The 13,487-nt window shown below is 40.5% G+C and overlaps 1 protein-coding gene and 1 long non-coding RNA gene across 2 annotated transcripts; both read right to left on the reverse strand.

Moving 5' to 3' along the window:
- Positions 1–989: 989 nt before the first annotated feature.
- On the reverse strand, positions 990–6,612 carry LOC108374927 (monocarboxylate transporter 4). The gene has a single exon (XM_017630988.1). The coding sequence runs from the start codon at positions 4,308–4,310 to the stop codon at positions 1,938–1,940; it is 2,373 nt and encodes a 790-aa protein (XP_017486477.1). The 5' UTR covers positions 4,311–6,612; the 3' UTR covers positions 990–1,937.
- Positions 6,613–7,538: 926 nt separating this feature from the next.
- On the reverse strand, positions 7,539–9,735 carry LOC108374928 (uncharacterized). Its single transcript, XR_001849095.1, has 2 exons — positions 9,528–9,735; positions 7,539–9,461 (listed from the first exon to the last, which is right to left on the reverse strand). It is a non-coding gene; the product is annotated as an uncharacterized LOC108374928 (long non-coding RNA).
- Positions 9,736–13,487: the final 3,752 nt, after the last annotated feature.

Raw genomic sequence — 13,487 nt, forward strand, 5'->3', positions numbered from 1 at the left:
GTATACTTATAGCTAGTTATTTATTATTATTTAGATGTAATTAGTACTTTGCTTTTACATATGCGTATGTATGTATATGCCTAGAATTCGGGCCGGCCAGCTTAAACGCTGTGCTTATTGATTCCGTTGCTTCACATTGTTTTTTTAATTTTTTTTTGTTTGTNCCAGCTTAAACGCTGTGCTTATTGATTCCGTTGCTTCACATTGTTTTTTTTTTAATTTTTTTGTTTGCAGTTTTATAAACGTTTCGTTAATTCTATTTTCATTTGCATTTGCATTTGCAATTAAAACCTACTTAAATAAAAAATTTACAATACGCACTGAGGTGAATGAATACTCTTCCTACCACCCAGGTTGTATTGTACGCGTAAAAATTTCCTCTTCACAATCGCAAAACGCTTTTCGGTTTGAGCACTTTGTAATAAATATCAAAAAAGATAGCTGGAAAAGAAGGCGCATTTAGGAAAATTCTAAAAAATGTATAAGAGCATTATTTAACTGACTGACTTCTGGACAGCTATATATGTATGTAAGTATGTATGTATGCATATATATTTTTTGTATTGTATAATCGACACATCGACCAAATCGTGTTTAACGAGTTAACAGTGTTTTTGTTTTATTGTTTCATCGAATCGAAAGTATTTACATATTAACGTATATGTATGTATGTATATAGTTTTGAGTTGATTTGCAAACAATACTATTTTCGCTTTCATTCACATTCACTCTCATTCTATGTGTTATGGTATGCCTAGCACTATACACTTAAGCTTCAAGTACATTACCGATTTAAAAGGATTTGCAGCGAGTCTCGGAATAGCNTCACAATCGCAAAACGCTTTTCGGTTTGAGCACTTTGTAATAAATATCAAAAAAGATAGCTGGAAAAGAAGGCGCATTTAGGAAAATTCTAAAAAATGTATAAGAGCATTATTTAACTGACTGACTTCTGGACAGCTATATATGTATGTAAGTATGTATGTATGTATGCATATATTTTTTGTATTGTATATTCGACACATCGACAAAATCGTTTTTAACGAGTTAACAGTGTTTTTGTTTTATTGTTTCATCGAATCGAAAGTATTTACATATTAACGTATATGTATGTATGTATATAGTTTTGAGTTGATTTGCAAACAATACTATTTTCGCTTTCATTCACATTCACTCTCATCATTCTACATGTTATGGTATGCCTAGCACTATACACTTAAGCTTCAAGTACATTACCGATTTAAAAGGATTTGCAGCGAGTCTCGCTTCTTCTAATCTCTTCTCAATTTACAATTTCAATTTTCTCTTTACAAATTTACATGTATTCTATAATAATGCTGAAATTCACCTAACAACAAATAATAATAATTGTTTAACATTTTCTTTTGCATTCACATTAATAAGTATTATTCGTACACATTAGTACAGTACAATAATTTGGTTAGAAATTTTGTAGAACATTTTGCATAGATGCAAACCCTTACGAGTGGGCATCGAATTGAGCTCTTCTTCTTCTTCTCACTCTTCAGCCCGATGTTGCAATGCGAGCTTTTATTGTTTCGATTAGCGTTTTTTTTTATTTCTATAAATTATTAATAATTAACTAGCAGGCTAGAATTTTAAATTTGTGTGTGTTTGTGTGAGTGTATTGTGTATATGCGTATTAAAAGTTGGCTTAAATATTGAATAAGTTCTGCGATTATTTCACTTTTTCAAGTTTTATATTGGATAGTTGTTTAAAAAAATATCGCTCTGTGGCTTGTAGTCTTGACAGCGTCACACCATACCTTCTCTTTACATTTATGTATGTATGTGTCTTTGTGTTTGCTTGAAACGCAGTTTGTGTTACGTGACACTTTTTAGGTTCACGTAACCTTTAACTGGCTTGCTCGCCTGACACTCAACAAATAAATATCCAGTGCATGATTGTATTTCCCTTATAACTTTGACTCGGCGCCAGTTTTGTTAGTTTCACCCGAAAATTCTCTCTCGGCTTCTTCGCGCTGTGGACTGGGTAGAGTTTTCACGATTTTTGGTACGATGGTTATGGGCTGATCTTCCTCATCCTCTACTTCCTCGCCTTGTTCCTCGTCGATCGGCTCGAGTGTATCAATTTGCATTGGTGCTTCATCGGAGGTTGTCCATCGCTTTAGACAGGGCGCCATGAAGCTCGTGATGGTGGATAACGCGAAGAGTCCGCCAGCCATGTAGAAAGGCAAATCGTAGCTCTGTGTTGCATCGTAAACGGCGCCGGCAAGTGGTGATCCAATGATGGCGGCGAATCCTCTGAATAGAATGAGCAAGCCGAATGCATTGGTCAGTTTGTCCAGTCCTAGCAAATCGACGAGAATAATTGACGTGAGTGAGATGTAGCCGGATATGGCGGCACCAAAGAAAATGGACATTGTCACGTAGGCACCATATGAAGAGCAAAGCGGCGTTAATGACACAGCGACAGTCGAGACCAAGAGGCAAACGTTGTTGAGCAGCAGGGAGTCGACGCTGGGAAAATCGGCTACGTAGCCGCAAATCACCCTGCCAAATGTGTTTGTTATGCCGATAATCGAGAGCAGAAACGATGCGGAGCTGTCTTCGATGCCGTCCTTCTTGGCCGCATCGACAAGATACACAAATGGCACGTACAGTCCCGCCATGCCGAATACGTTGGAGATGCCGATAAGCATAAAAACTGGGTCCTTCAACAAGCTGACGTCCAGCATTGTGTTAAATACAGATTTGATGGAGTCGGGTATGCTGAGGCACGGACAAAGATCGTATTGGTCGCGTCCTTTTTCAGCTTCGGCCAGTGGATCAAGCACTCGCACACTTTGCATGCTCTTTTCATACTTGGTTAGCGATAGAACAGAGTTGCGGTAGTTGGTGAGGGACTTTTGCGATTGGTACTGTGGTAGATTTGTAACGGAGCCCGAGTAGAAGATATCTTTTCGCGACATCGGTCTAACCATTTTGCCACTATCCTGGCGTTGTGAGAGCGACATTTTCGATGAGGTAAAACCCATTTCTACACCATTGCTGTCGAGGTCGCCGCGTGATGATGCCCGAATAGCAGCCAAGGAAGGCTGGAAACGTTCGCTCGCTGATGTTTTGCGCACGCGATTGAAGGAAGGCACCGAACCGTTCTTTGGAAGACTTTGATGATCTGCCATAAAGGCAGGCTGTGAGGCGTTGCGTGTCATTGCATCTGAGGAATTGTAGGGGCTCGTTTCCGTTTCAGAGTTGCGATGCGATCTCTTGCCGCTGCGCTTCACATCCAATTGACCGTTGCTGTCCACCGTAGGCGGGCTCTGGGCACCAGTTTGATACTCGGCAACTTTCGCTTCGGTGATAGTTGGTAAGGTTGAGACGGGATGCAGAGTACCCTGCTGGGCGAGCAGCTCCAAGTTCAGGCTGGAGTGCACGCCAGGATCAGCGTTCAGTGGCATTTTCATTTTGCGCTCCATGGAACCGTCCGGCAGCTGTACCATGAAATGAGAACCAGCAATTGAGCCGCGCTCTAATTGCAACTGCTTCTCCTCGTACATGCGTTGCATAAGCGGCTTGACCTTTTTCTTTTTAGGATAGGTGAGCGGACGCATCATGGCACCGAAGATGGCACAATTCAAAATAAGACCAGCAAAGATTAGCAGTGCGTTCTTCCAGCCATACAACTGTAGCAAGTACGTGGCCAAAGGCGCGAAAGCGAAAGTACCAAAACCGGAACCGCACACCGCGATACCTGTTGCCAGCGACCGCTTTGTTTCAAAGTAATAACCGACGGCCACAACTGCGGGCAGGTAAATCATGCCGAACCCGAAACCACCGATCACACCATACGTCACCATCAGCATATTGATGGACGTGCTCATCGTGCTCAACACAAACGCAATACATCCCACCACACTGCCGGCAATGCACACTGCGCGGCAACCAAATTTATTTGCTAACGCGGACACAATCGGACCAGCACTCAGGTAAACGCCACTCAGCAGACTGCCTACCCAGGCGACTTTGCCCTTGCCCTCGCCAAAGTAATTTACAAATTCACCGAGGAATATGCCAAATGTGTACGCGATGCCGTCGACAATCATGTTGCACATAAACGATGCAAAGCAGATGACCCAACCGTAACCACCGTCCGGCGGTGGTGGCAGCTCGCCATACTCGCTGAGGTCGTCCTCGTCGTCCGGACTGACGGCGCCCTCTTGCAGGTCGGCGGTAAGGCGGGCGGCTTCTTCGCACGCAACTTCACTGTCCGTGCGATCGAATTTACGTAGACGCGTACCGGAACCCAGAGTATTTGTATCACCCATTTTATTTTGTTTTGTCTTAATGCTACTTAGTTAGGTTAAATGGCGGAATTTACGTTGTCAACCAGACTCACAATATTTTTAACTGAATGTCTCCACTTATGTTTTTTGAGTTATTGCCCTTTTTTTTTATTTTTTACTAAGTATTATAAATTGTGTCTTAACACATTGGTTCACACTTGGTAGCTTTGCATGCTCGTCCACACAAATGTGCTTCGAAAATTTATTTTGCTTGTGTGCTTCTTCTTGTTCTTGTTTTCTTTTTTTTCTACTCGTTCCTCACCACTACACCATCACAGGACCACACTTTTTATTCGCCTTATTGTCTGCTGGTATTCAATGCTATGGCGTTTTGCGTTTTTAGTTCCTTTTTACATTCGATTTTATGCTTTCACTTTTTCCCTAAACGAACGGTTCTAGAGCGAACTTCTTTTGCTGTTTTATCTTTATTATGTGCGTAGTTTTATTATATTTTTTGTAAGAGCGCTGGAGAACTTGCGGCCACGATTATTGGTGGTCAATTGTCACGGTTCAACAAAGTTCAATATTAATTTAAACTTCTTCCTTTTGGATTTCGGCGCTGTTTAAGCTTTATCTCACTGACTGACGGCGGCTGACTCGTCGTTGTCTCATTGACTCCGCACGTTTGTTCGCTCGCGCGGTTGGTTACTTGACTTGGCTGGTTGCTTGGTTGGTGTTGGGTGGTGGGCCGCCACAGCGCTATTGTCGCTCTTCGCTGCCGTACGACGCGGCACAATTGCTGAGTTTTGAGTTGAGTTGTGTTTCAGCAGCAGCAGCAGCAGCGCCAGTCGGCGGGAGTAGTTGTGTTCTCCTTCAAGGGTGGCTGAGCTAGGTAGGAGCGTCGTGTGTCTGCGGGTGTGTGAGCGGGGCGCACGTATGACAGTTTCGGACGGTGAGAGTGTGGTCTCAGTGCTCCCAGCGTATAATGCTCAGAGTGCTGCGAGCACTACACTCGCGGATGGAGTGCGACCAGTGTGTGATAGTGTGTGTGGGTATATATATATGTATTTGCTATTGATATTATTTATTTGATAATTTCTTGATATTCTTTTTCACTTTGTTTTGTTGTCGTTATCGAATGGAATGATGACTGTATTGCGGGCTGTTTTTTTTATTTTTTTTTATTTTAGTAGTGTTTTTGTTTTATTTGCTTTAGGCTATTTGTTCGTCTTGTGGTGTTTTAGTTATGCGCTGCAGTTAATATGCAATGCCTGCACTTGAGCTGTTCGTGTTTTATCATTTACTTCATGTGCTGCCGGAATGGCGAGACTTGTATAAAAATGCTGCAATTGTGAAATGAAATTACACTATTTTTTGCCGTTTTTCTGTATAGTTCTATGACTCTATATTTTATACATTACAAATTGTTTGAAAATTGAGCTAAGGAAAAATTCACGCTTACGCTGGTAAAAGGTTATGCTATGACTAAGAATTTGCAATGAAATGCTTTAGAAATAAAGCAAGAAAAAGTTTGAGACACAGTTTTTTTTTGTTTGCAGTTGTTTTTTTAGTTTATTGTTGTTTTTTTGTTTTAGTTTATTGTTTTTTGTATGCTTATTGCTGCGTGGTAATATTAAGTATTGCTTATATTTTGATAAATAAATTTTTCAATCATGTCGACTCTTTGTTCGGCTGTGTTGTGCCTTGTTGGTTTTTCGCTCGTGGGTGCTTGTTTTTGTGTGGAAATTTCCTTTGTCGCACTTTTCAGATTTTTATTAAGTAATTGCTTTTTCTGATATTTTCTTCTTTTTTTTTTTGCCAATGTGCATCACCAGCAGCTGTCCATTGCTGCTACTTTCGCTACGTTATTTTTCGTTTTTAATTTCGTTATATGTAATTTTGAGTATTTTTATTGTTGTTTGCTGCCAATGGCTGCCTCTTCCTCCTCGCTTCGCTTCTGCCTTAGCTGATGTGTTTTGCTCTTAAGCGCTTTGTGTAATTTGTATTTTTAGTATAAATTTTGTTGCTGTTGCTGTGGTTCTTGAAATACCTCAACGCTTTGGGGCGTATTTGCCGTTTGTTTGTTGTGTTGTTTGTTTGTGTTTTGGTTATTTCTTGCTGTGCTTTTTTCGTATGCTATTCTCACTTTTCCTCTTCCATTTTAGTTTGCATTAACAGCAAAAGGGAAATGTGCAGAAGAACCGTTAACGTTTTAACACCTTACCCTTGGCTTTAGCGAGTAGAAGCAGCTCGCGAGGTATTTTTCGTTATTACTTCCTTTCCTCCTACTTGTTCACTTCCTTCCGTTCTGCCCTTTTTTCAACGTTTTGTTTTTGTTTCTGCTGCTGCANTATTTTTCGTTATTACTTCCTTTCCTCCTACTTGTTCACTTCCTTCCGTTTGGCCCTTTTTTCAACGTTTTGTTTTTGTTTCTGCTGCTGCAGCTGCTGCTGCTGCTGCTGCTAAAAGACACACGACGTCGTGTAATTGTGAATATTAAAAGTTTTTAAATGAATTGTTGCCGCAGGCAGTGACCTTCTTAACTGTTTGCTTGAGTGCTGGTTTTCAAGTGCATTTGTTTTGGCCAACTTTTGTCAAAATGTAATACATTTTAAAAACAACAAACGCGCACTTTTTCAATTTCTTTTTGCTGGCCTGAAATCTAAATGTTCATTTTCCGCGTTTAAACGATTGTTTTGTCCCGGTCCGTTTATGTGCGTGCGTGCGTGCGGGCGTGTGTGTGGTGTTTTCTCCAATTTTCCGTTTTGTTCTACGACCGCAAAGTTTCCGTTTTACTTATTTGACAATGAATATTTAATTTTTCGTTTTATACAACCATGCTGTTAGCCGTGTGTGCTAGCCGAGCGAGTGCTCCGTTTCGTTCGACGCGTGATCGATAAATGTTTTCAACAAAAACAACAATTTCACGAGCTTGTTATAAAGAACGTTGTCGCCACAGCCTCAGCCTCAGCCGCAGCCGCAGCCGCAGTCGGAGTCACTGCTTGGTCTCTGCCGCTGCTGCCACTGTTGCTGTTGCTGCTGCCTTTAGTTTTGTTTAGTATTCGCCGTTGTCGTCTCAGTCGTCTCAATCGCCACCGTTGCCACTATTTTAAAGTTTCTGCCCCTATGTATGTTTGCCCCACATATCCATCACTCCACACCGACAATTGAATTTCTGATGATTTTGTACTTCACCTTTTTGTAGTGTTAGCTGGTAATTAAAAAATTTCGCTGCTCTGTCTTTGATATACCAAGTATGTACATATGTATATACAAATGAGTATGCGATACTATTTGGACGATTTTTCTCGGCACAAAATGGCTGCTGCTTAATTTTGGTTATGACGTTGTGACGTCGCCGTTGACGACTCACACGTCGCTGACACTTTTTGCCGCTGCAAAAATAATTTCAATCAACTTTTCGCTTTAATATTTTAGCAGGAAAAAAAAAATATTAATTTAGAAAAGAATGACTGCTGCTGTAGCTACACAAATACTGTAGTTGGCTAGTTTGGGGGGTCTGCCAGTTAGTTTCACACTGTACCAACAGAAACAGAAAGCACTCTTCGCTCGGTTGTAGCGCTGCCGACTGTCAACTGACCTGGCTATGAAACTCGCCAATGCACACACCTCATCGGAAATCATTCTGTGCAGCAGCGCGTGCAAACTGTTATACGAATTCCAAAAGAAGATGGATATATGAGGGGCGACGGTCTCTTCCGCAGCGGTGCAAGGGTACGCATACGTAGCGTCGTACCACCAACCGAGTGTGTACATATGTATGTGTATGAACATAGTGTGGATGTAAATGTGTATGCCTATGGGAATGTTTTTTTTTACTTCACCGTCGCCGTCATTGTTGCTGACATGCTACATAAGAACCTTCCGTTTCCGTGCTCGTGAGCATTAGAGCAAGCGCACTGTGTCAGCGTGCTCTTAGCTCACATATTTTGCCGCTGTTGTTGCTACTGCTGCTCCTACTGCTGCTGCCGCTGTTGCTGCTCATTCATCAACAATGCATGCAACGGCTGTACCGAGCAGGGCGCGCTCATTGATAGCCAAGCGGGCAAGCAGTTTTGTTTGCATTCAAGTTTTTTACGTCGTTTTCTTTGGCGTTTGCTTTGTTTTGCGAAAATCAAGTTTTTGCTGAGAAAACATTTTCTGGCTATTCATCGCACTTAAACAAACAACAACACCATCACCCAACACCTGGTTGCCGAGGGTTGATTGTGTCTGTACTGTTTCTTCTTCTTCTTTGTTGATATAAAAGTGGTGTGATATTCTGAGCGTGAAGAAATAACTCGCAACTTTGCTGAGCGTAGTAGACCCAGAGCGAGTTTCAACTCACGTTTTCAAGTGCGTCAACAGCTGTGCCGCGAAGTCGACTAGCAACAACAAATCAAAACGCTCGGAGTTGTCTTTTCTTGAGGGCCGTGCAGACTATGCAAACTGTCAAAAACACTACTTGGTGTAAGCCATTCATGCCCGGCATTTCCCTGTCGTCATGTGCTGTTATGCATGTGACAGCACTTCCTTCGGCTCTTGTAGCTTTTGCGCGTAGGCTGTGTGTGTATGAATGTTTTGCGATGGATTTTCAGTTGTGCAGCGAAGGGCTGTTTCACGGTCCAGTTGTGCACTTTGTCAATGGATGACCAAATATCGGGGAGAAGGACAAACAACCAGGATGTCATGGCTACAGTGGGTAGCATATGTTTTCATTGGTGCCGTACATTATTTCTCTGGGTTTTTCCCAATGGCATGGAAGACTTGCAAAGCCTATTGCCAGCAGCTGACCAGCTGTTCTGGCGTTATTCACCCATTGTTAGGCGAATTTCATCAATAAGATAACAATACACTTTCCTTCATCTTTATCGCAGTCGAGTGGAAATGCTGAGGCTGATTATTGCTGCCTTGCATGCCTGTTTGCCATCACAGCTGTTATTCCGCCCACAGCACCTCTTCTACTTAGCGCGTTCTGGTTCGTATTAAAGTATTCGATCTCCAATGACAACGGCTAGTCTAGCCACTCTGCAGGAATTTTTTTTTTTGCTACTCCAACATAGAACAACCAATCACTTGTAGACTAAATTACTAAAGCATTTTCCTGCCGGTCACGTGCATGCGCTCTGCTTGGCTACCAACTTTGTATTGAAATTTTAAATTTGCGCCTGTCGACACGACGAATATGGCTGACTAATAAATTATAACGCCCTTACAATAGTGGCATCTATGGCCTGAAAGAAATACCATAGTACGTACCTGAATGATGGCGCGGCGAATGATTGTCGTCATCAAAATCAGTAGCACCGGCAGCAGACAGACAGCAACAGCAACAGCAACAGCCAGCGATAGCAAACTGTTACCAAGTCGTAAAATGTTTGGGTTTTTGCACACAGAGGCACACGTGCATTGCGGCCACCAAGGTACGGTGTATAACAGTTTTGTCGATGAGTTGTTGGATGATGTTGAATGAAGGGTGTTGTTGGTGTGGTTGTGCAATTGTTTATTATAAGCAGTGCCTTTTTTGCTCATGACTACCTTTGTTAACTTACATACACATGTACATATAAATATACGTAGCGATATTTTCTGGTATCTGCAAAATATCTTTATTTTATCAATGCGAATTTTTTTTTGGTGTTCTCTGCATTTTCTTCATTCAAAGTAAACAGCAGATGTAAAGGCGGCCACTATGGTGTAGTGGTTAGCAGTGCGCACTACCATTCCGCCGGCCTGCGTTCGAGCCCAGTTTCCAACTGACATCAGAAAATAGAACATAAAAAAGTTTTTGCTAATAGCGGTCGCCCCTCGTCAGACAATGGTAAACTTCGTGTGTACTATATTAGAGAGTATTATGAAAAACCACGAAAGAGAGAAATAGAGATTGCGCCCATTGCGGTACAGCTAATCCGCTCTTTGTGAATTTGACAGAATCAGATGTGTGCGTGGCGTCAGCTTGGTGCAATTGTTGATTGAGGAAAACCAAATAACGATTTAAGTATTGTGTCCGAATGGGTGACGCGATCCAAAAAATTTTACACACACTTGTAGTCAAGGGTCTCTACACTTTATTGTAAAACCTAATTTTGTAATTTGCGGTCACTAAATCATTAATAAATTCGGTTTGAAAAATGCACTTTTTTGTGAATTTCGGAGTGAGTTCTACGCAAATATACTGTGGATGGCGTAGCCGGAGTTATATGCACAATAAATATTGGTGGATACCTTTGACAATAGAAATACTGTTTATCGAGGTTACATTTCCGGTGTGAAAATGCTAATTTTAGACCATTTTCCAATGGTCTCCCAGAGGTATGTGGAACGTTTCGAGGGATCAGGTGTGACTTTTTACAGTAAGTGTGAACTGTGCTCTTTTTAGTGGGTTAGATATAAAGATTCAAATTGATTTCTTGCACATTTCTGCTTGGAAAAAAGTCCGGGCTGTTTCGGGTACGAAAAAGAAGACATTTACGATCCAAAAGTGGGAGGTATCTCTTTATTACCCATTTTTTTTTTAAGCGAGAGGAACGCTTTATGCGCTGTTTTGAGCACCCGCGGGTACAAACTTATATTTTCCTATGCGTTTTGGCATTTCTCTCTCGCAATTGCACCAAGATGACGTCACCAGGCCTGCCAACTTGGCTCAAACCGTTCCATTTTTGGCCCTATTTTACTTACAAAATGGCATTCTTCCCGTTTAGCATTCAAATTAGAAACACATTCCTAAAAGAAAAGTCCAATGCTGAAATAAGATAAACCAGTTGTATACACTATAGAAATTAGAAAATTTATGTTGAGAAAAAGAAGTACAAGCAAAGGGTTTCACAAAAATGTATTGAAATATTACTATTTTGCAAAAGTGCCATTTTGGCACTTTGTGCCAAATTGAAAAATTAAGTGCCATTGGAAGTAAACTAGGGCCATAAATGGCATGGTTTGAGCCAAGCTGGCAGCCCTACATATACTACTACATATATAGTACATAGTATAACGGCGTTTTGACACGTTCGATTACTAAATCGAATGCATATACATAAACATCCATTATAATATATATAAACATCCATTCAAACATTCAAGCAAATACCCAATGGAAAATCAAGTCTAAAATCATAGCAAACAAAAGTCTCGCAGTCACGCCGCCTAGGGGGTTGTCTGGCAGCCCTCGTCTTTCGGTCAATGTCAATCAGCCACACACACACACACAACCAGTATTCACTACAGTTGCACGTCTGTGTGTTCACTCGTTGCAAAGCTCAATATTTTTGCGCTGTTTAAAGCTAACCGCCAGAAACTGGCTGGCATTTCTTCTTGCCCAGTAATTATTTCTTGCCATTTGTTAACCGATAAATCTGCAACAATAATGTTCTGCCTAAATTGAGTTGAGTAATTTGCACAAAAATTGACAAGATTTTATAATCAAGCAATGCATTTTCTGCTTTTGTGCTGACATTCTCGCTTTTGCATGGAGGTACATACATACATACATACGTATATATGTATGTATGTCGTTCGTTGGATTAGCATTTGCTTTTTCTTTTTGTTTTTTTTTTTACTTAGTCATAGATATTATAAGAAAAGTAGGTGAGTATGTATATGTATGTAGATATGTATAGGTAAATTCTACGTCTGTGCAGTATAATTGTTGTGCTCAAACATACACACAGAATATATACAACATACTTGTATGAGCTAACGGCTAACAATGGATCGGCGGGAGAGCGAGCGTGCCGTTAAAAGTGACATCAGATTCGCTGATTTGTTGTGAATTGGGGAAACTCCTTGGATTATGCATAGCCACTATTGAATAAATAAATAATTTCTGATGNATAAATCTGCAACAATAATGTTCTGCCTAAATTGAGTTGAGTAATTTGCACAAAAATTGACAAGATTTTATAATCAAGCAATGCATTTTCTGCTTTTGTGCTGACATTCTCGCTTTTGCATGGAGGTACATACATACATACATACGTATATATGTATGTATGTCGTTCGTTGGATTAGCATTTGCTTTTTCTTTTTGTTTTTTTTTTTACTTAGTCATAGATATTATAAGAAAAGTAGGTGAGTATGTATATGTATGTAGATATGTATAGGTAAATTCTACGTCTGTGCAGTATAATTGTTGTGCTCAAACATACACACAGAATATATACAACATACTTGTATGAGCTAACGGCTGACAGAGTGAATCGGGAGAGCGAGCGTGCCTTTAAAAGTGACATCAGATTCGCTGATTTGTTGTGAACTGGGGAAACTCCTTGGATTATGCATAGCCACTATTGAATAAATAAATAATTTCTGATACTACTCAGTAATACGGCGTTTCCACGATTCGTAATTCGCTCTCTCTTTTGTAATTCGCTGTCCCATTCGTCATTCGCCTTGTCAATTACCTTCCGAATTACGTAATTCGCCATACAAAATTTTGAGAGCGAATGACTAACGCATCGGTGCCTCTTCTAATATTTAGCGGAAATATATCTAAGTTTTCACCGGCCTGCTCCCATTCGCTGGCTATTTTTCTAGTTATAGAATAATATTAATAAAATATTTTCTATCTAAATTAAAATTGTTGATGATAACTTAAATTTTAGCTCTATCTTCGATATTTGCAGTACACAAAAATAATAATAAATAGCGAAGAACGAGAACAAGAACTAGAGCTGCCAAACGAATTACTAATGTGTGTGTGTCGTGGAAACAGGGTAACTCACGAATTACTTAGACAGCGAATTACGCATCGTGGAAACGTCGTATAACAGTAAACGATATCGATAAAAATGACTACAATAGATAACGTAGACGACCATTATGTACAAATGTATGTATGTATATCGATAGTGATACCGATCTCGTAACGATAAATAAATTTCCACTTTAACATTTGCGTTGATTACATGTTTTAACTGGGCTTAGCGTGTGAGGATATCATCGTCAAAGTCATCCAAAGAAATGTGTACCTCTTCTACGCCACATAGAAGTAGTATAACAGCTTTCAAAACTGAATTATAAATACATATATGTATTGATGGATTATGCGATACCGTGGAATACGCCTCCTGCAGCAGAAAAACGCTGCCACACAACGCGCTTCATTCTTCGTGCTTGGACTGTCATTGAGAAAGCCCTATTTACCAATCTCCTCAAATAACTCCCTACCCTCGGTGATGCAAATTTTTAATTTTGGTTGGTCGCTAAATAAAACCCGTTTTT

This window comes from Rhagoletis zephyria, unplaced genomic scaffold (genome assembly GCF_001687245.7).
Source record: "Rhagoletis zephyria isolate East Lansing unplaced genomic scaffold, Rhagoletis_zephyria_1.1 Rzeph_scaffold_08275, whole genome shotgun sequence".
Classification (NCBI taxonomy): Eukaryota; Metazoa; Arthropoda; class Insecta; order Diptera; family Tephritidae; genus Rhagoletis; species Rhagoletis zephyria.

Excerpts from the sequence above, each read along its gene's own strand:
- LOC108374927 (XM_017630988.1), bottom strand. The coding sequence starts at position 4,310 with ATGGGTGATACAAATACTCTGGGTTCCGGTACGCGTCTACGTAAATTC.